Source organism: Marmota marmota, unplaced genomic scaffold (assembly GCF_001458135.2).
Source record: "Marmota marmota marmota unplaced genomic scaffold, marMar, whole genome shotgun sequence".
NCBI classification, from domain to species: domain Eukaryota; kingdom Metazoa; phylum Chordata; class Mammalia; order Rodentia; family Sciuridae; genus Marmota; species Marmota marmota.
This window is the reverse complement of record NW_025999853.1, coordinates 28070170-28094443: the sequence shown is the minus strand read 5'-3', so window position 1 is coordinate 28094443 and position 24274 is coordinate 28070170. Positions and strand designations below refer to the sequence as shown.

Genomic DNA, 24274 nt, shown 5'->3' with positions numbered 1-24274 from the left:
AGCTCTTATTCTATTCTAATATTTTCTTGTCAGACAAAAAAAAAAAGTAATCCTACAGACCACTTAATGTCCTAAAAATTATACCTGTACCTTTTCTATTCATGAATCTTTAGGCTTTAATTGGCTCAAAATAAAGAGGCAAATGCAATAAACTTGAAATGACATGTTCAACAAAGTTCTGAATTTATAATAAATAGTTTGGTTTTATTCCATTTGGGAGAAGATTAAATAAAATAAGCTTGGCTTTTTTTTATCTTTAGAACAAGATAAGTAAGATCCCAGTACTTAATTCACTTTTTAAAATACCAGACAAATTACTCATACATAAACAAGTTTCATTTGGAATACATTATTTTTTCAAGTGATATTAACACAAAGCTTTCCTGCTGTAATTTACCATTTTTTATCTTATCTTTAATTTATACATAAACTGAATATTTTAACTCAGGTGCAAGTAGTTCATCACATTTCATCAATTCTTTAAATGTATTTATTGTTCTGTTACTTTTATGAAAGGTATCTCTAGCTGATAAGGAAAAATTTAATATGTCTCTTAGGAATCCTTTTTCTTCTACATGCATCTCGTGTCAACACTTATTAATTCATATGAACAATGCAAAAGAAAAAGGAAATTATTGTGCTGATTTATTAAGCTCTGCTGGGAGGGGGCAGCTTTCTATGTTCATCTGACATTTTTATAATAGAATGCCAACTTAAATGCCAAAGAAGTTTGAGAGCAGTGACTAAGAAAAACATTGTTTACCTGGAAATCATTGTTTATATAAAAGACATTATGTTTTTCTCATGTATGGAGATGGGGGAGTTGATCTAAAGTGATGATCACATTCAAGGAACATTTTGTGTTCAATTAGATGTGAAATCAATATGACTATTCTTATCATTAATCACAGATCTCCTTTAAAATATATTCTATATAAAATAAACACTTTATGAAATTAAAGAGATCCTAAAGGTTTCCCAAGACAGTCTCCAGATAAGTGCAAAAAGATATATTTTATTTGAGCTCAATCCTTTTGCCTGCATTTCTATTATATCAGCTAATAAACTGCAAAATTAAAATAAGCATTTTAGGAACTCTAAAATACTAGTGATTCCAAGCAAAAATAAGAATAAAACACATGAGTTTCTCAGAGAAAAAAAAATTCAGGATTCATTGTTTTTATTTGTAATTAAAATGACAAATGCAAGAATTCACCTGGTAGGGAGAAAGTTGAAGAAAACACAGGTGCCTAATTCACAAGCTACAAAAAAACAGTATAAAGGTGACCATCTGGGGAAAGCTGGCCGACTTAATTTTCCTATGAGTTTACCGTCTGCTCCGTATTTCTCTTCCAAACTCTACATTCTGACCTTGAAAATGCATCTACATATTTTGCAACATGCATTTCCCTCTGAACATAAACGTCAGTAGCTTTAATTATGCAAAGGATAGAAATGCAACAAAGGACATATTGTGTTGTATTTGATTTAATCTCAGTTTTCTGATTTATTAAGAAAGCCTTTGTTTCTGGTGATGATGTTTTTTCAGCCTTTCAGTCCTGCTGTAAATCCCCACACTTTCCGTTGATACACCTGCGAATGCTGACAAGCACAGCTCTAAGAAACAAAGGCTGCTTTGAGCCGGGTGGTTCGCCAGGAGGTGCAGAGGTAGACCTCTGGGAATGCTGGGGAAAGGAGATGGGGTTTAGGTTGTCATCCTGATGTGGACACAATGGACCGAAACAATGCCCACAGGAGGGATGAGAAGACTCAGGACCTCCTGTCTTGTCAAAGATCCCTGACTCCCCAAGTAGCCTGAGTATGTCAGGATTTGGGGAAGAGGTATCACACTGTACTGCCATGGAAGACTTTGAACAGGAAAAAAAATCATCTTTTGTTTGGCTTTCTTTATGTATCAGTTGGAATGCTGATAGTACTTACTTTCAAGTACTTATTGCCATAACCCTCCTCTTTTGCCTATCATACATTTTTTTTTCTGAAAAAAAATTCATAGCTGTTACTTCTTCAATATCCTTAATTCAGGCATTAATTGTTTTCAGATTATTCTACATCTCTATACACTGTAAGCTGTCTGGGATACTAAACTTGCTTCTAGTCTTGAACAATTTTCCCACATTGAAGTTCTGATTTATATGTGGTTGTCTCCTAGCATCTTAAATTTCAGTAAGTACTAAGCTAAGTTCATCAGTTTCATAGACCAATATGGGATCTTGCTGACTTTTTCCCTTTCCTTATTTTTTACCACCTTTTATCAATAAGGCATCCCATTAACATCCCTTCTTTCTGTTCCACTCCCATAACTCCTTAAATTCAGGTCAGATCACCCGATGACCACAATAATATAGCCACAAATCGTTAACTGCTCCAAAGAATAATGGGAGTCCTTGAACAAAGAATTCAAAAAATAAACACCTATTAATTAGTTTAGAGTGTCATAAATATTTGGGAAAATAAAAATTCTTTAATTTTAAGTATAGAACTTTTGCTCAAGGAGAACACAGTAAAATCTCCCAGAGTAATGTTTATAAAGCTCTGTTCTTTCCCATATGTTTAATCCAACTTTCAACTTATTTTTACTCTAATTAATAAATATTTATCTAAGATTATTTCACTCCCCCCAAAAAAAATTTCCACTCAACTTTTCTGTTAAAGAAAGCTAAGCATGTCCATCTGCAAATTGCATGGTTCACTTTAGCTTTCCCGACTTCATTGATCTTTAGAGCTCCCCAAATGACAAGCTTTTCATCTCTTACACTCCCCCATCCTCATATCAAAGCAGGATGTTCCATGAATGTGCATCATCATTCAGCAATGAAGTGACCTTTAACACACAACTATGCAACTATGGTAAATCTCCATTAATGGTTTCTCATTCTTTCTCAAGTTAAATTGAAATCTTCTTTGCTGAATAAAAATACATTTGCTCTTTTTTTGTCCATTATTTGGAAAATCCTGCTATAGATGATTAAAACTATCTGCCTCAAATATTTTTATCAAGTTAATTTGTCATGTTGCATGGATCTAAAACAATGGTGATTTGTAGTGCTTACATAACTGAGCCAGTGGGGGAGCTGGTAAGTAGATAGAGAATAATCATATTATCTATGATCTCTTCATTTTCTCCTCCATTGTCAAAATACATATTGTTGTCCAATTTGAAAGGAAAGGCAACATCTATTGAATATTTTTTTCAACTTTAACAAATTTTATGTTATAATTAAATGTTAACTGAAATGGCACTTATTTCTTCAGGTAATTGAGTATATTCTTTGGGCCAAGTATTTTACTAGACAGAAAATAGTTAATAAGACAGATATACTTGTGACCATAAGGTGCAGTGCTTACCATTTTTACAGATAGAAGAGAAAATATTCAGAAGGCTCCTTCTGAATATTTTCTCTTCTATCTGGCTTCTGTCCCATTTTTCTGCTTCTTGTGGATGCAAAACTTCTCCAAAAAGTTGCGTATACTGTCTGCCATATCTGTACCTATATCCTCTGTGAATCTACGCCAATGCAGTTTTTGCACGTATTTCACCAAGGTGTCTGGACCACCAGTGACCTCTGACTGCTAGATGCGGTGGTCAATTCCCAGATGGCATCTCACCCCACCCACGAGCCCTGCACATACATACTCTTTTCCGTCATACAACACTCATTCACTTGGCTTCTTGTCCCCAGTGTCCTTTGGCTTTCCTTCTGGCTCATCTTTTCAACCTATAAATGCTCAAATTATCCAGCACTGAGTCCCCAGATTTCATGTCCTTTCATCCTCCAGATGGCTTTAAATGTCATCTATGTGTTGATAATCCTCATATTTATATCTTCATCCTGGACTTTCCCCTTGAGTTCCAGAATTTTATATATAGCTTCCAACTCAACCTCTTCATGGGGCGTCTAATAGATATCTCAGCATGTCCCAAATCGATATTGCTCCTGGCCATGACCTCTTTGCCACTAAAGTCTTCCCTATTTCAGGAAACTGAAGCTTCTTTCCTGCGGGCACTCAGCCAGACACCGGCTCATCACTGATTGCTTTCTTCCTTTCACACTTGATTTCCACTCTTTCGTCAGATCCTGCTGGCCAAGTCTTCCAAATATATCCAGAATATGATCACTTCTCAACACCTCTCCTGCCACAACACTCCTCCCCACCACCATCATCTCTGACTGTGGAAAGTTCTAACCATCTTATGACTAGTTTCCCTGTGTGGTCTTGCTCTCTGTGGTCAATATGGCAGAGCCAGTTTGTTCAGACAGAAGTCAGACCACATCACTCCTCTACAAAATCCATCTTATGGTTTAGGTATTTAGAGTAAAACCCCAAACCTGTAAAACATGAAGCCTCAGTCTTATTCAGCGCCCCTCTGCCACCATACATGCACGTGCTTACGCTCTCTCCTACCCACAGTTCCCTTCTTCACTCTGCTCCAGCCACACTGGGCCCACTGTTGTCCCTTCAACCTTTGAGGACATGAATACCTCAGGATATTTACACTTGCTGTTCCCTATGACTGGGATATTCTTCCCCATTTAACTTCATGACTCACCCTTCAATTCCTTAAAGACTTTCTTTAAATACATCTGATACATCATTCCCTGTTCCTCTATATAAAAGAGTAGTTCCCACCACCACTTCCCTGGCCCTCTCCTCCCCTCACTCCTTCTTTGTGTTTCCTGCTACTACTTATAGTTAGATAAAGCATCACGTACTTAGTTGTTTACTCTCTACTGTTGGCCTCCTGTCCCACTCTACTAGCTCAGGAGAGTTGGGGGTCTGTTGTGTTTGCTACTGCATCCCTGGAACCCAGAGCAAGGGCTGGAACACAGTGGGCATGCAATCAATATTTCCCAAGTGATAGCTGAACAAATTTACAGAGGTGTACTATAAGGTGCTATGAAAGCACAAATAGAAGGATCTAACTAGACTGTAGGAAACACAAAAGGTTTCTTGGGAAACCTGAAACCCGGATGCTAAGAAGGCAAGTAGGCATTTTGTCAGGAAAAGAGAAGACAGAGGAGCTTTCCCACAGAGAACTTCATTGCCAATACCCTGGCTTTATTCATTTAACAAATATTTATTAAACATCTACTATGGGCCAGTCTATGTTCTAGGCATTTGATTCAGAAAGAGTAGAGTGGCTGGACACGATGGTGGATGCCTGTAATCCCAGTGGCTCAGGAGGCTAAGGCAGGAGGATCTTAAGTTCAAAGCCAGCCTCAGCAAAAGCAAGGCGCTAAGCAACTTGGTGAGACACTCTCTCTAAATAAAATACAAAATAGGGCTGAGGATGTGGCTCAGTAGTTGAGTTCCCCTGAGTTCAATTCCTGATACCCTCCCCCCCACCCCTCCAAAAAAAGAGTAGAGGGGAAAGGCTACTTACTAATAAATATTTGCAGAGGGTTAGTTAATGAAAATGCTATGAAAGTTAAGCTATGATAGAGAATAAAGGATGATGGGATGGGGGTTGAAGATTATTTCACCCCTTCTAGCCACTCTAGGCTGGGACTCATTTCATGTAAATTTCATGAGTGACAGTTTCCTGAACCACAGAGAAGCTTAAGGCCAGGCTCCAAGCTAAGTCATGCAGTTTGGCTCCTGGGTTTAGAGCACATCTAAAGTCTCTCTTCCTGGGAGCTTGCATCTCTCAGTTATGGGAGTTTACTTCTAAGCTTGGGACCAACTGTGTCCATTTCATCTCCTTCCTTCTCTTTCTATCAAAGTGTCAGCTCACACCTCTACCATTCCAGTCTTTACTTTCCCTTTAATTTCTGGCACCTGGAGATTACACTTCATTTGCAACCTAAAGCATAGATAGTTTTTTAATTGTTAAATTTTTTTCTGGCACTTCTTGATGTTTGTAATGGGACAGGTTTTGTGTTAGCTCAGTCTGCCATATTACAGGCCCACCTGAATTAGTATCTAAATTAGATTTTAATTTGAAATATGAACAATAACATAAAGAGAGTCTGCATAACCAAATAGCTGCTCAGATGTGAAAATTAGTACCCCACATTAAAAAACACATAAAAAAAAACTTCCTTCAAAGTCTGTCTTCTCAACTGGGAACATAATTTCTTACTCTAATAGGTGAGCATGAATTACGGCTCATAGAGGATGGATTGACTCTGTGAAACAGCAATAGAATAGAGAATAGAAACTCTTCTAAGCACACACAAGAGGTGAGCACCGGGTCACTCATCTGTGGCACAGCATGGGAAGAAGAGACATCAGGTGCTATGCAAGCGGAGTAGAAGAGCTCAGCTAAAAATTTTAACAAATTGATAAAAAGCCAAGTGTGAGCTAGCATAGCACAGCACTGCACCTCTGATACTAGCAAACTCTTTTTTCCACCCCCCACAAATTTCTATTGGGTGAAAGAGAGTTGATCAGGTTGGAACTAGCAGTAAAGACCCATTACAACTGGAAAGAGAGCAAACATCTTCTACTCCAGGGGTGATGTGGGTGGAGGCAGAATGGTCCCAGTTTCAGCATCCTACATAAGACCCTCCACAGATGGAAGGCGAGATTTAGTCTGGTGGATCAAAGAGGGGCAGGTTCATTAAGAAAAGGATGCTGGCACAGAGGGCTTCTTAAGATTGAGGTTGGACCTTGACAACGAATGGCATCAGGGAAACCTTTTTGGCCCTAGTAATAAGCTAGTAAGTACCAAGTCTCAAGCAGCAGCCATCTGCCCCCTGGGAAAGATAGAGGGCATAGGAGAGGACTCCTCTGTCAGGGGCACAGAGAAGACCCAAGGCTGAGGGGGGACCTAAACAAATGGAAGTAAATATAAAATACACTTTTTTTTAAATGTTTTGTTTGGTTTTATTTTGTTTTGGTCCTGGGGATTGAACCTTTACCACTGGGCCACATCCCCAGCCCTTTGTATTTTTTTATTTTGAGGCAGGTCTTGCTTAGGGCCTTGCTAAATTACTGAGACTGGCCTCAAACTTGCCATCTTCCATCCTTTATATCTAAATTCTCTGGAATTATAGGAATGTTCCACCACATCCAGCTTCTTTTAATGTTTTAAAAGCAGAGGTTGACAAGCACTTTTCTTAAAAGGACCATACAATAAGTAGTTGAGCTTTACGGTCCAAATGGTCTCTCCACAACTCAATACTGTAGCTATAGTGCAAACACAGCCACAGACAAATTGTCAATAAGTGGACATGGCTGTGTTCCAATAAAACTTTACTTAGGGACACTGGAATCTGTCCATAAGATAGTTACCCTAAACCCTATGGGCACTACAAATAATAAAATAAGAAATGCAGCAAGATAAGCAAAAGCCTCCATTGATGCTAGTAAGTATCAGTAAGTATTTTTGAATATAAGACAATTTATTAGATAGAGCTCCTCTACATTTGAAAATTTTGTAATTTACAAAGAGAAAAACTTTGCACTGAAATATATTCAGGAGAAACTTAAGAAAAAAATGATTAAATGCATTTTATTTTAAAGCTCTAAAGATAATGAAAAACGACCCAAGAGAAGAACCTTCCCAAACTTATTAGTACATGTGAGATGGATATTTGTAAACCCAGAGGGTAAAATGTAAACATAAGAAGGGAAACAAGCTATCTTAATGTGTACACATGTCCTGTTGTCTTGGATATGTCTAACCTGTTCAGCTACTTAGCACAGAGGATGGCTAAGGCCATGATAATGTGATGATTACAAAACTATCATAGCCAGCTGTAGCTATGGTCTGAATGTTTGTGCCTCTCCCAAATATATATTTTGAAATCTAATCATCAACATGATGGTATTAGGAAATGGGAATTTTTGCATTTGATTGGTCATGTGAGGCCAAGCACTCATGAATGACATTAGTGTTCTACTGAAGGTGCACCTTGAGCCACCTCCTTGCCCTTCCAACATGTGAGGACACAACAAGAAGATGCCATCTACACACCAGAAACAGGCCCTAACCAAATCTGTTGGCATCTTGATCTTGGGATTCCCAGTCTACAGAACTGTGAATGAATGAAGACAGACAAAGCACCATACACTTAGTACCTTAAACAGTGGAGACTTATTTCTCATAGTTCTAGAGTCTGGGACTTCCAAGACCAAGTTGCCAACACATTTGGCTTGGTGATGGCCCTCTTGTGGTTTATGGATGGAAGCCATCTGATTTTGTCCTCACATGGCAGAGAGAGAAAGAAAGGGGAGGGGAAGAGCAAAAGGAAGAGTACGTCTCTCTTCCTCTTGTAATATAAGGATAATCATGGGGGCCCGACCCTTCTCATCGCATCCAAACTTTATTACCTCCTCAAAACCCCACCTTTAAGTACCTCACATTGTGAGATTACAACTTCAACATATGCATTTTAGGGGGAAGAAAATTTTCAATCTGTAACATATTCATCTTAACATTTTTCCTATTGGTGAGTAATCACTTGGATGCCAAACTGGCAGCATTTGGAAAATGGGTGACATCCAAATCAATATCTTTGTGGCTGTAGAGGCATATCCAGAGGCATATGTCTATCAACCTTAACTAACTAAATAGAAGCTGGAGTCATGTAAAAACTTCTCCTTGAGCTATCAAAGGAAATATCTCAGCATTCCTTCAGTAACACACATTAAGCTTATTTGTGTTATATTTTACTATTCATTTACCAAAAATACCCCTTTTTTGGAGAACATATGCTGTACTGCAGAAAGAAAAGCAATAAATTCTACATGCACAGGTTTAAAATGGTTAAAAAATTGTTCTAAAGATGTAAGCTTCAGATATCTGTGTTACTTAGGTGGAACATCTCTTCCACATTTAATGCTAGACAAATGTTTTACTTGGGCCACTGAAATCCATACTAAAACCCCAAGGCATGTATTTTAATGATGATGGGTAAGCAGAGTGTGTTTATGCACTTCAGGGCATTTAGAACTAATCTTGATGGAAAAAAGATGTCGCAATTTTCTCCTTAAGCCTGAAATTCAGGTTGTGTTGCATTCCTATACCTCTTCCCTCTTCTTACTTGGAGGCAAAGACTGCAGGGAACAGGCTTTGGGGGCACTATTACCAATTTTCACTCCGTTAATAGTAGCCTGTCAAAATTCCAGGTCTAAGAAGAAGTTTTTTCTGTGCATTACAGATCACTGAAAGGTAATCTGAAGGTCACAGTCATTATCTCTCAGTTCACAGGCACTGCCTAGGAAGAAGGAACAGAATACTGCTGGTATTTTCCTATAATTCTATCTATGGATTTTTTTCACCTTTAGGATGAAGACCCTAATAGCCACTATAGGTAATAAGCAAAACCATTTACATAACACTAGCTATTTCCCCATAATTGTGCTAAAATTTCAAAATACATGATTTAATTAATCATTATACATTCCTTTTTAAGCACTATCCTAAGGCAGCATGCTCTCCTAATGTGTACCCACCCTCAAGTCTGCTCTTTGAAGTCTTTGCAAATGTTTCTGCCTCTACTGTTTCTTCCAACTTCAGGTTCCTCAGGATATGTTATAGACCAATGCACCTGCTCTTGACACTGAAGCCCAGTGCTTAAGCCGCAGGTCTCAAGAATCAACACGCAATCGCCTTTATTTAGACTGTTTATGCCTCAATTCCTAACTCTACAAAATAACAATAGTATCTACATATTATAGATTTGCTTTGAGGACTAATGAAAATGAAACATAAAGAACACTTAGCAAAATGCCTGGTATGTAGTGAATGTCCACTGTGAGTAAGGTTTTTTCCTAATATTAAAAATGTCCTAAGTTACCTGCTTAATGTCTTTCTTCTTCTCTAGACTGTTAGCTCCATTGTTATGGTTTGGACATATGGTGTTCCCCAAAAGAAATGCAAGAAAGGGCTGGGGTTGTGGTTCAGCGGTAGAGTGCTCACCTCGCATGTGCAAGGCCCTGGGTTTGACCCTCAGCACCATATAAAGACAAAAATAAAATAAAGATATTGTGTCCAACTACAACTAAAAAATAAATATTTAATTTTAAAAAAAGAATGCAAGAAAGTTTAGAGATTCAATGATTGGGTTATGAGAACCTTAGCCTAATCTGTGCGTTAATCCACTTGACTGGATTAATTGGGTGGTAACTGTAGGTAGGTTGTGCCTAGAGGAGGTGGGTCATTGGGAAAGTGCCTTTGGGATTTTTATTTTGTCCCTGGTGAATAGAGATCTTTCTGCTTCCTGAGCTATTTCCTCCACCATGCCTTTCCACCATGATGTTCTTCGGCCTCACATGTGGCCCAGAGCAAGGGAGCTGGCCTTCTTTGGACTGAGACCTTTGAAACCAGGAGTGCCAAATAAACTTTTCCTGCTCTCAAATTGTTCTTGTCAGCTTTTTTTTTTTGGTCACAGCTACAAAAAAGCTGACTACAACCTCTATCCATAGCCCTTGACTTGGCACCTGGCACATAGTAATCTCTCTTGCTTCTCCTTGAATAGCTAAGAATAAAAGAAATACATCACCATGCATAGTGGGTGTTATTTCTATAAAAGTATGAAAGAAATAACATGTGGAGAGAGTAAGCAATATTCTAAGTTTTCATAGATAGTAAGTGACAGAATTGCAACTCAAATTCATATTTGTCTGGGAAAAATGCATGCCCCTGGGGAGAAGAGGATGGAGCTAACCAATCACTACTGAGCACTTACTATGAATGTGGTGATGTTATAGGAAACAGATAGTAACAGGTCAAGGTCATATAGCAAGGACAAGGCAAAGATAGACTAAATAGGGGTCCAGCCATCTGGAGCTCCTCCCTCCCTCTGTCACATGTTTGCCTCCCTCAGCATCATGTGATGCTTTACAATTAAACAGGAGAGAGAGAGAGAGAGAGAGAGAGAGAGAGAAAGGGAGAGAGAGAGAGAACTCTAAATCACTCTTGGTTGTATTTTCCTATTAATTATTTAGTAGTACACTTTTGATAGCTGTATGATTAGCTTATATTAAGAAAGACCACAGAAGATCTACACAAACTCTAATTATTTTCCTAAACAATTACAATTACAATTTTTTTTTGGTACTGGGGATTGAACCCAAGGGTACTCAACCACTGAGTCACATCCCCAGCCCCCTATTTTGTATTTTATTTAGAGACAAGGTCTCACTGAGTTGCTTAGTACCTCACCATTGCTGAAGCTGGTTTTGAACTCAAAATCTTCCTGCCTTAGCCTCCGGAGCAGCTGGGATATAGGTGTGTGCCACCTTGTCTGGCACAATGACTAAATCTTAAAAGTTAGCTTCACAACAAATTTTACAATTTATTATTCACATTTTGCCTATACAATTTTTATGATAAGATGTTTACTAATTCCCAGAATATACTGATTCTAATTTTGAACATCATAAATGTGAGAATATTTTTCTTTAATAAAAATGTGTCCCCTTATGTCCTGTGCTCAGTTACTTGTTTTACCTCCTGAAATGATGCCATATTTGAGACAAACCACAAATTCATTCAGTGAATATTTGAATACTTATCTTACAAGCATTGTGATAGGCAATGGGCATTCAAAGATAAATTTAAAAAAAAAAAACTTATGTTTTTAAGGGTGACAGTCCTATAAAAAAATAACTTCAACCTTCTATAATAACTTTTCTCATAAAATTATTAAAAAGTGCTATTGAAGCATCAAGAAATATGTGTTTGGAGGAAATGTAGGTTGACAAATTAGGTGAATATACACGAAAATGTTTTGAACCCCAGGCATTTTCAAAAATGCTTCCTATTTCTGGAAGAACCCCAAATACGTATGGACCTGCCTCTTTGTTCAGCCTGAAAGAAGCAAACATTCTGTGTCTCTGCCTCTAATATGGAAGACATCAAGGACTCGGGGAAGAAGTAATCATCACGCTTAGTGGTTACTATGTGTCAGACCTTCTCTGAGTACTCAATGCATATTAATTCATTTGAATCAGCAACTCTTAGTCTTAGTGTAATTTTTTCTATTTGCCATTTTACAGGTAAGAAAACTGAGACTCAAAATAATCACATTGCTTTTATGGATGTTGAAGAGCTAATAACAGAAAAGCCAAAATTCAAACCCAGGCGAAATAGCTCTGGAGTGCAAGCTTTTAAGTACCATGTGACCTTCCAAATAAGACAATATTCTATAGGTGATGCAGAATACAATAACAACCAGAAGAAAATAGTATTAGGATGTCATTTTACAGGGTGCAGTAGTTACCATCCGTTATCTCACTGAATCTTGTAAAACAGGTATTACCACCTGACTACCACTCAATACTTCTGATCCATTCCCTCCTTGTTTTCTATGTTCTGAATTCTATAGTCCATTGCTTGAACTCACCGTGATTATCATCTTTGCACTTGATTGCTCCTTTTCTCAAAATGCTCTTCACCTGGATCTTGGCACAGCTGCCTCTGTTCTAATGTTACCTTCTTAGGGAGCCCTTCCATGATCTCACCTGTAAGAGCGCTCAGTCCCATTTCACTGTGTGTTTTTCTTTTCTGCACTTATTGTTCTCTGGAGTCATACTATTTATTTACCTGTTTAAATGTTTGTCTGTCTATTCTGACGGGAACATAAGCACTAACAGAGAATTTGTCTATTTTGTTTGCTTCTATATCCCCATCTCTAAATATATGGTAGGTATTACACATAATTAGCATTCAAAAATATTAATTGCAGCTTTTTTATTCCAACATTTTTGTTATTTTTTGGTTTTATTTATAAGTTTTCCATAAATTTTCTTAACATTTGGATAAAAGATTATTATTTAGATATTATTTGGGCATAGGATTATTGATTTCACTTCAGTACACTTCAGTGATTGTACCCCATTAGGAAACTCACTTTTGTCTCTATTAGCTTTTTCAGAGGATAACTGAATACTCTGAAGATGATAATTTTGACGGTTCCATTTTATTACTTATTTTTATCTTAAAATGTTTTTGTACTACTCTTGAGCTAAAGCAAACTGTTTTGTTTTTCTTCTCTAAATGTAACATTTGACATTGGCCTCTGAGGACTAGAGTTTGTCTTGTTAAGGAATCTCTCTACTTACAGGCTCATAAATGTTATGTGTTTTGAAATCACAAGTGAATGTTAGCTTTATGTCATCCGCCTTTATCAATATATACTGAGATGATACGGTTTTATATAATTAATCTGTTAATATAAAGAATTATAGTAAAATATTTCCTAATGTTGAACTATTCCATTTTCTTGGAAATTAATGGTTCTCTGCTGGGTGGTATAATACTGCCTCCAAAGGGGGAATCTGGACTTTCATCTGATATTATCAGTTAGCACAATGATAGGATTAGTGGAATTTATGCAGGCATTCGGTGCCTGGGAATCAAACATGCTCAACCTCCTATGTGACAAATGAGTTTAGGGCCCAAATTACCAATGGAGTCTCAGTTGAGAAAATATTTTTCTCACTGTGAATTTAGCAGTTTTTTTTTCCATCATGTTTTAAAACATTAATATGATTTATGTGCCAATGCAGAATGATTTCTAATTTTGAATACTACCATTTAAAAAATAATAATCTCTTCTAGTTTAGTATTTTATTACGTTATTCGGGTTAAATAGTTTTATATTTAATTTTAAAGAGATTAATGATTTTATATTTTGGTAATTTTATCACAGTATTCACTTTGCATTTAAGTGAAATCCTCAAATACTTTCCAAATCAAATTCCCCTAAACTAAATTATCCCAGTCATAGTTGTGCCATCAAAATGAATCTAATCACATTTTAATGTGATTCCATCTAATAAATGAAGACTACATTTATTTCCATTGCATTTTATCTTTTTATTGTAACCTGCCATTCAAATAAGGTATAGTTTTAAATACTGATTCGGTTGGCCAAGATCTTTGCTGTTTTTCCTTATTCTATATGCCACCAGTAAATCTGATTAAGATATAATCTGTGGTGCTCATCCAAAATTTTGGTAACAATGTTGAATAGACAAAGAACTCAACATTCTTGTAGCAGCATCTCAACCATTAGAAACCCACCTCCCAGATCTCCACATCTCAAGAAGGCTCCGCAATATTTGGGGTTTCCTGAATGTACAGTATGGCACCTGAAAGTCGGTGAGACCTGTTCTCTGTGATAACATGTACTTTCTGTAATCATCACTTTCCTTAATAAGTGCCAATATCCCATTCTTTTAGTAACATGACTTGTGTTTTTCTGTCGGAAGGCAACAGCTAATAGATTGGTTTATCATTTCCTAAAACATTTATTATTATTATTATTATTATTATTATTATTATTATTATGTGGATGCCAAGTCATTTGTCTATCAGCAGCTACTGCTGTTCCCCAATTTTCCTAAAAAATCACTTTTAGCAGTCCCTCAACTATATTCCACAATTCTTTAAATTAGTGTTCAGTACAGTCAGCTGTCTCTTGGCTTTCTCCCTCCTTCCATCTATTGTGGAGATTTAAATCTTATGAACATTCTGTGACTCCCATTTTTCTATTCTTTTTTTGGTAAATATGATTCTTTAATTAAAAAAAAATTGAAGGGATCCTATCCTAAAATATAACTATCACCTCATTAGGCAAATAAAGACTAGAACCAGGTAGACTTGAAATAACTACAGTGTTTCTAGGATAACTTACCATCTGGTTAAATTAGAAGTTCTAGTTTTCTATTCAAGACAGATATCTAAGTTCAAAATAATTCGAAACAGATATCCAAGTTCAAAATAAGTTTGAATCCCACAAAATATTTTTTAGAAGTGGTCTTTGAAATCTTAACACCAAAAAAAAAAGAAAAAAAACAAATAACCCAATCAATAAATGGGCCTAGGAACTGAACAGACACTTTTCAGGAGAAGATATACAATCAGTCAACAAATATATGAAAAAATGTTTAACATCTCTAGCAATTAGAGAAATACAAACCAAAACTACTCTAAGATTTCATCTCACTCCAGTCAGAATGGCAGCTATTATGAATACAACAACAATAAGTGTTGGTGAGGATGTGGGGGAAAAGGCACACTCATACATTGCTGGTGGGACTGCAAATTGGTGCAGGCAATATGGAAAGCTGTATGGAGATTTCTTGGAAAACTGGGAATGGAACTACCATTTGACCCAGCCATCCCACTCTTCAGTCCATTCCCAAAAGGACTTAAAAACAGCATACTACAGGAACACAACCACATCAATGTTTATAGCAGCACAATTCACAATAGCCAAACTGTGGAAGCAACCTAGATGCCCTTCAGTAGATGAATGGATAAAGAAAACGTGGTATATATACACGATGGAAAGTATTCAGCATTAAAAGAGAATAAAATCACAGCATTTGCAGGTAAATGGATGGCACTGGAGAATAGAATGCTAAGTGAAGTTAGCCAATCCCCCAAAACCAAATGCTGAATGTTTTCTCTGATTTAAGGATGCTGATTCATAATGTGGTTCCGGAGGGGGCATGGGAGGATTAGATGAACTCTAGATAGGGCAAAAGGGAGGGAGAGGAAAGGAGTGGGTATGAGGGTAGGAAAGATAGTGGAATGAGATGGACATCATTACCCTAAGTACATGTATGAAAACATGAATGGTGTGACTCTATTTTATGTAAAACCAGAGATATAAAAAATCGTCCAGTATATGTGTAATATGAACTGTAATGCATTCTGCTCTCATAATAGCAATTTTTTAAAAAGTGGTCTTTGGGCATATTTATTTTTATTAGGTAAGTCATCAAACTCAGCATAGTACCTAGGAAAACTCAAATCATATAAAACTATCACATGGATCAGATATAAAGCATTGGTGGTAATCTGTGATTTTTGAAGATTATTTCACATACAGAGTGATTTCAAATTAAATCCATTTAAATTTGTTTATCAGGTCAGAGTTGACCATTCATTGATTTGTGTGTGTTTTTTTTTTAAATAAACTATGCAGTTTCTTTTGTGTGGGTTGAGGATGGGGGCGAGCTATTCTGTAGCCTCCTCCCCACATTAAAAAAAAAAATCTTTCAGTTGTATTCCAACTTTAGCTGTTTGGCTTAATTCAAAATAAATGCAAGTAATGGATACAGGGATATGAAGAGTAACACCAACACTCACATCCTTTCCTAGTCCTGGAGAACACACCCCTTGCTCTGCTACACACACACACACACACACACACACACACACACAGACAACCTAAGGTAGCAGCCATTCTTACATTATTTTAGGTTGAAAGGATTCCTCCCACAATCAATCCCTACCCCCATCTTGGGGATTGAATCTTCTGTCTTGTTCATGCCAGGCAAGTGCTCTACCACTGAGCTACATTCTCAGCCCTTTTAACATTTATTTTGAGACAGGATTTCGAAAAGTTTCCTAGGCTGGGCTTGAACTTGCAATTCTCCTGCTTCATCCTGCTGAGTAGCTAGGATTATAGGCCTATACCACCACATCCAGCCTTTAAGTTATTTTTTTAGCATTAGCAATATTTGATGATAGTCAGCTAAGTCACTTTTATTTCATTCATTTATTAAACAATCAACAAATAGGAAGACCATGACTACTATGTGCCACAAAATGCAGTGGGCTCTCCATAAACAAATTCAACTAGGTCTTTGATTTGATAGATTCTAATAGACAGATGTCAAAACTTAAAAAAAAAAAAAAAAGAATTCTCTCCAAGAGACACCGGTTTTGCGCATATAATACCATGCTGAACACCCAGTACATTTTCCCATTTGGTTTTTCTCTATTTTATGTTCCCTTTCCCCTTCTAAATAGCTAGTCTCCTGTTGTGATTCCTGAAAAAAAATACTTCAGAAGTAAAAATATTAATTTCATAAATGACTGGAGCACACCAAATATATCTTGGGTCTTGGAGCAAATTAGAAGAATTCACTAAATTACTTTTTTTTCTTTTTCTGGAAGCTCTTTCATTAATTTCTGTATTTATTCTAAATTTTAGAACTATGTATAAAGCTATCCTTAAGTAAAAGATGTATGTTTTGAGTCATTCTCTTGGCAACTTGCCATTACCAAACAAAAAATAAAAGATGGATGTGGTGACAAATTTTTGATTCTTAGAGAGCGTTCTTTAAATATATAGCACAAATTGATCTGGAAAAAAATTCAATAAAAATATTTTTAAAGATATTTATTGGAGCCTCCAGAAAATATGAGAAAGCAAGCAAATAGTTAAAGTTTGTGAACTAAAACATATCTGGGTGCTGATGTGGGAAACCTTTAGCACAAGAGGTGTAAGACATCATCAGTCCCTCTCTTATTCCTCCCCAGTGAAGACCACCATGGTACATGTCTTTAGAACAACATAAAAAGAAAACCATAATTTTTATTTTCCTTCCTTCTTAACATTTTTCATGTCAAATAATAAAACATAAAAAATAATGAGGAACAAGAGAAGGGGCAAGTTTTTTTCAGCTATGAGCAAAAGCAATTTTCAGGCAAACACAGATTTTATAAAAACTGGTGAATAGAGCTGATTAAAAAAGCTATAGGCTGCCCAAGGCTTGAATTGGAAGATACATGAAGTAATAAGCTCTGCATGCTTTGAAAAGTGGAAAGGAAAAAGAAAAATTTTAATGTATCACAAATTTTATGGAAAGTGTGGCACTCATGGGATTCTCATTGGCATTCCATTTTTGTTCTCATGTTTTTTTTCCCCACAAGTTTGAAATGCACAAAATAAAAGGTCTTGGTTTTACATTAAAATTGTTAAAGGACCAAAGGCTGATATTTTTTAAAAAAGACAAAGCATACTAAAAGATGAGTTTAATCAATATTTTAAATTACAATTTAAAGAATCCAAGAAGTAAAGATTTCTGTTTACATTTTGCAAGTTACCCAAATTGAATTTAACTCACAGAAAACTTAGATGACAATAATGTCAACATTTTATCTTGTATAAGCATTTAATTACAGAATGTAACCAACTGATCATGTCATCATATATCAAATATTTTAAATTTCATAACAGTAATTAACACATAGAAATGTTTTAATTATCCCTTTTTTGACACTGGATTTTTTTAATCCATTTGGTTTAATTATGAGGGATGTTCAACAAAAGTGAAATTTTGAAAAATTCTTTTATATTATCCTTTATGACCTTGAGATGGAAAGTAGAGTTGGTGTTACCGAGGAAAGTGACTAAAACCTTTCTTTCATACAATGAAGGATTTCTATGTCATTTTAAAGGAAGGTATTAAGTATCCAGATTGTACTCTGCTTTGTTGCCTCTGGTTTAACTGAAGGTCATTCCTGGTTTCAGAGATTAAAATCTGGGCAAACCAGCCTCTCGGTGTTGGGAAGAGCTGCTGTGCACGTTTTAAAATCTGGAAGAGAATGCCACACTAATCTCCTTATCAGCATCTTCACTTGGCCAAGAGGGTAAATTATATGTGCTACTTCCTACACTACTATCTATCATGAAATATGAGACCAAAAATGAATAGATCTCATCTTATGACCACTTGGATTCAACATGCAGATTTATGCACAGTGACATGTAAATTACAGTGCTCAGTATATCTTTGAAAATCTAATTATAATATATGATGTTTTAGCCTAGCAATAAAAAGAAGGGAAAGCTGATCTGTAGATTTCCTTGGCATATATAACCACATTTCTACCCCAGGATACATACTTAGAGGGTAATTATTTCTTGGTAATTTTAATTTTTGATTATTTTCTGGACTTTAGACATATTAACCAGTTGTTAGCCAAGTTGTAAATGTGGAGCTGTTTTTATTCCTACTTTCTTCTCTTTGAATGCTTTTTCTAAGAATCCTGTTACCACCCTACAAACTGTTTACATTTCACTTTCTCAGTGAGCATTCTTTGACCAACATCAATCAGGTCCTCCCCTATTATTCTATATCTCAATGGCATGTTTATTTTTTTTACAACACTTTGTATTCTCAACTAGTCTAAGATCTTAATTATGAGTACCATCATCATGAGCCCAGTTACCATCTCCCTGCATCTCCTCTCATGCCACTCTTCCCTCACACTAGTTTCCTGGATGTTCCCCGCATGCCCATGTGAGTTCATTTTGAGCACATTTCCCCAAACATCTGCAAAGTTCACTTCTTCATTCTTTCAAGGCTCTTCTCAAATGTCACCAACTCAGTAGAACCTTTCTTGATGACTTCATCTAAAACAACAGCCCCCATAATTCTCCTTTATCCAGTTTTCTTCTTTCTCCCCAGCACTTATAATTGTCTTTGAATGTGTTCTTCTCCATTAGATTTTATCTGTTTTGTTCATTGGCACCACCACAGTGATTAAAACAATATTTGGCAGAAGTCTGGCACTCGTTACTTATTTGTTAAATTAGATAATAATATCTTATTTGTTATTTGTCTTCCCCACTAGACTCTTAAAGCAAGAAACGTCATTTCTGGTATTCCCATAGTACCTTGCATTTAATAGATGATAAATGAATAGTGAATGAATGAATGAGTTGTTTGCTTGTATGTGGATGTATTTTATAATCTCTCTCCTGCAATAGGCCCTAATTTACAAAGATTAAAATTATACCTGTTTAGTTCCTCAATGCACACCAATCCCACAGTAGGGTCTGTTTATATAATAGGCACTCAATAAGTAAATGACAAATATCATGGACTGGGACCAGAGGGAAAAGGAACCTACCCTGGTCAGAGTCAGTCTAATCCAACAATTTAGTAGCAGATGGAAAAGAATTTGGAATACACTCAGAGCCATGAAAGCCCTAAATCACCTGTTCAGCCTTTTGGAGCCTAGTCTAGACCAGGTCTCTCTGCTTCCCAGAGGGGATCCAAGGACTTCTGAGCTTCCTACTTTAAGATGTTATCTTCTGAATTCTAGGAGGACTTAATCTTAATTTTGATCCATAGTTTTGATTTGCTTGTTTAGACCTTGCTCTGAAGATTCCACGTGTTTATGATTCTACTTTAGGATACCAAAGGACTCAGAACAAGAAAAAACTATATTTTATCTTAAAATCTCCAACTATGTGGTAGAGTAATTTTGAAAACATCTTGTCATCATTGTTTTATGTTCTCCATTTGTAAAATGAAGATTCTGGAGAAGAATCAGCAGCTGTAAAATTATGGATTGTTTTCAGACTCACCTAGATGCCCTGGGGAGGCTTTGTGAAGCACCTTCTTCCCTTCCTTCCCTATGCCCACCTATCATAAATCTTGGTTAAAAAACATAGCCTTGGTGAGTTACTATTATTGCTGAGAATCTATTGTGTGCATAGGGGAAAAAAGCAGTTAAAAAGCATCAGTATGTGTTATCTTTATCATCCTTTACAGAGCCAAAATAAGACTCTATGAACTATACCTCAGTTCACCACTAAATCCCTATATTTAACAGTGCTTGACTTACTGCTGTCTTTTGTTTATTTGTACAAACAGACTTTTTAAAAAATCCTACCATGTCAGGGATGATGACAGGCATTGAGAATTCAAAGATGAATTCAGAAATGAACTCTTCCCTTGAGGAGCTCCACCCACTGGGGAGACAAATGCAATAAGAGTGTGATAAAAGCTTCCATGAAACCAAAGCAGTGGGGAAATTTAGAGCACTTCAAAGGGTACCAAAGCAGCCTGGGAGAGGAATGATTTGGAAAATCTCCCAGTAGGTGACCAAACAGAGTCTTAACTTTAATTAGTTGAATTATAGACTGCTAAAGCTGCACAGTGTCAGAATCATTTAGTCTAAACTCCTGATGTGGCACAGAGGGAAACTGATGTCTAAAGAGGTTAACTGATTCATCCAAAGTTGAGTACCAGATTTGCAACTGGGAACTAAACAAGTAGTATTGGGCTGCTTCTTTTAACACACACTTTCCAAAAGGGAAAGTTCTAGGATCCTTTATTCCATGAATTTAATGATGAAATGAATCAATTAATTGATCATTAATGTATTATCATGATGTGATAGAAAAATACTTGTTTATATTGAACATGTGCAGCAGTGATAACAATAGCCCATCATTCCTAGTAGGTTACAGATCCTGTGGACTGCTGGTGATTGTATTCAGATCTAGGCATAATCTAACCCAGTTCCTTTCTGAGCTCATGCATGGACCCAATCACACCAAGAAGAACAGGTACAATTTGAACATGAACAAGAACAAACTTTAGAATAAATCCATATCTATTCAGTACCACTTCTTAGTACATGCTGAGGCATGTAAAGGCTAAGATAAATCCTCCAGAAGTGAAATATCTTTATTAGTAGTAGTAAAAAGCGGATATAAAATTGCTCAGGAATAAAATCTTTGTGGAGAGTTTGATCCAAAGGTAGTTGTTTTACTTAGAATGTTTAATGACTGTAATTTAGTAATGGGACAATATAAGCGCCCATCACATTAAAATAGAAATACTTGGGAAATCCACAGTTTCTAATAGCTTGCCATCTGGCTCTTACTGGCAATGGATCTATCCTGCTTAGTGCAGAGGATGATATTGGGGCTGAAATCATGGATTATACAATGGATTTCTGAGCTCTTAACTATTTCTAATTTGTTACGTTGTGAATCAACATTTTCCAACATAAAATCAATCTTTTATCATTTAAAATAAATTTTTAAACTCTTATCCCAAGTAAGGTTGCTATGGGCACCACATAACATCTGGCGCCGGCTGATTGAGTTAAAGACATCCACTATCTCTCCAAATTAAAAACCTCAAACTGAGTTCACTGACTTTTGCATTGTACTCATTGCAAGTATGCTCTTTTGCTTTGCCCCACTGTCCAGTTTTATCCGTTAGAAAGAAAAATTTTAGAAGGCCATAGACTAAATCATTTGCCTCTGAACACATCATTTCCAAATGGCCGCCCCGGGTCCTAAATCCGGCCGCTGCGGACAGGGACTAGTGGGTGCCCTCTCTCTGCAGAGCCATGGGACTCGAGCGCCTTCATAACTGGACGTCGCAAGCCAGAAAGGAAACGCGATCACATAGGTACAGGTATAAGCCCGCATGGGTGCACCAGAGAGGCCCTGATCCCAGCGGATCACCCATCCCTGGGCTGGCGGAGGTCTTGGGGAGGAAACAAACACTGTTTCCCCATTTAAGTCAGAGGGCAGAAAGCTTGGGGTCGCAGGTCAGAAGTTAAAATTTAACCCAAACTGTGCTTTGTCCCCGTGCCTAGGGACACCGTGGCTGCACCTAGCTGGGCGAGAACAAGGTTGGCTGGGATGTGAGAAACAGAGTTGCTACCACTCTGGAGCTGCAGGAGGAGAGAGCAACGCGACCCCCAGCGCAGTCCGGACGCGAGGCTGGGAAGAGCTGGGCTCTGCTGCCGCGATGCGGCGTCAGGACCCGGGCACGGCTGCCCGCACTCCGCGTTGCCCTTTCAGCAGAGGGCAGCTCCCTGCCGCGGCAGCACAGTCGCTGGGCGCTTGGCCACCCCACAGGAGCGCCCTGACCGCCTCTGGGCGGCCTCCTGGGCACCAGCCGCTGGACCAACCCTAGTCCTCCTACGCAGGGACAAACTTCCTTTCTCTTGGGCCGCCTGACCGTGCAGGTTGGCAGGCGACTCCCTTGCCAGTCTTTCTGCTCTCGGGCCAAGCGAGCTTCCTCTCTGCTCCTCTCCAACCCCAAGCCCCGGGCGCCTAGCGGTCCCCGCTCATCCACTCCAACAAAGCCCGCGGCCGGGAGGCGACCCAGTGAGGGGCTGGGAGTGGCGGCAGGGGCTTCAGAACCGGACCAGCACCCCTCGCCCGGGCGAGTAAAGCACGAAGGGGCAGCAGGGACAAGGCGGGGAGAAAAAGGGGAAGAAAGTATCCCGCTCTAGGCGCGAATGCCTTCTTGGGTGTCCTCGCTCTTCCTGCTCGCCCTGCCCGAGCGCGTCCTGCTGTCCCGGTGGGAGTTGTCAGGGGCAGAGGCGGCAGCAGAGGGGGCGCAGTGGCCTGGCGGGCGAGCCGCTCCCTTACCTCTGTCCAGAGTAAGCGGCTGGACCACTGTCAATGTCGCCATGTCTGCCGTGGGAGCCGAAGTGACGCTCAGCTTCAGCATCAGCAACCGCTTGTAGTGAGAAAAAGAGGAGGAGATTGGGGGCGGGGGTGGAGAGGGAAGACGGAAAGGAGGGGGAGGAGGGGGAAGGCAGGAAGGTGGTGGTGGAGGAGGAGAAGAAAGCTCGGGTGGGTTGACAGCCAGATGGAGACGCAACTGTTCCGTGGCAGCAGATCTTCAGACGCGGCGCTTAGTGGAGCAGGTATCCGAGAGCGACTGCATCGCCAGGCTCTGGGAAGGAAGGCTCTGCCCTAGAACTTTGCTCTTCCACCCCTAGGAGCGCTGAGTGGGTGTAGCTGTGTGGCTTTCTTTGAACTTTCCACTCAAATGGTCAGAATATACGTGCTTGGGGAAGAGGGGATGGAAACACGGGATGTGGGAGAAGGAGGTGAGGAGATGGTTTTTTTCCCCCCCCAGATCAAGAGAGTCAGCCCAGTAATCCCATTTGCTTTAGAGAGAAACTGCTTCTAGTGCCAGAAATGTTGGGATCTAATTGTAGTTGCTGTTAATTTCTGTTAAAGTTTTTTGGAATGTTGACATATAACAGTACACAAGATAACTGACGTAATACCAGAATTCCTTCAATAGGACTTGGGTATATTGCCCAGAAAATAACTTGCTTTAAAAACCAAACTTGTTAAAAATGCTTTTTAGTTGTAGTAGTAGTAGTAGTAGTAATAATAATAATAATAATAATAATAGATCCGTTTCTATCATTAAATTTGAAAACTATTTATCTTGCACATTTTCATGTCTATCTATAACTGGCCTTTATTCAGAGGTGTCACTTATTGATGCATTAATGTGTGCCAGGAATTGAGTCAGGAGTGCTACATGCCATGTGCCATACTCTGCGGATTGTGATTTAGTAGGTGATGTTATTAAAATGTCTACCTTAAAGTCAGTTGTTCAGGGTTCAGTTACTGGAGCCTACAAATACTGGCCATGGTTCCTTTCCCTGTCGGACAGTTGGCTTTCACTAGCTCACCACAGTAGGGACTTGCATTTTCTGATTGGTGTGAACATACTTTACATACAGAGATACGAAAAATTGCACTCTATATGTGTAATAAGAATTGTAATGCATTCCACTGTTATAGTGTACTTAAAAATAATAATAAAAACCTAGTAAGACACTGAAAAAATTAATTAAAAAAAAAAGAATTTAAGAAGTATAGAGAAACCTTCTGTAAGTATAATGGGATGCCATGGGTGCAGGATTGGAAATGACAAATGGCCTCTATTCCCTTTCCTGTGATAGAGCTGAGTTTTTTTTGGCTAGCAA

The 24274-nt window shown here is 38.1% G+C and overlaps 1 protein-coding gene across 1 annotated transcript in view; it reads right to left on the bottom strand.

Moving 5' to 3' along the window:
* Positions 1-23268, bottom strand: part of Lin7a (lin-7 homolog A, crumbs cell polarity complex component) — a 133583-nt gene extending 110315 nt beyond the window's left edge. The window contains exon 1 of the mRNA XM_015482963.2: positions 22911-23268. Within this exon, the coding sequence (XP_015338449.1) occupies positions 22911-22992 (82 nt within the window). The 5' untranslated portion in view covers positions 22993-23268. The remainder of the gene's footprint in view (positions 1-22910) is intronic.
* Between the last annotated feature and the right edge of the window lie 1006 nt (positions 23269-24274).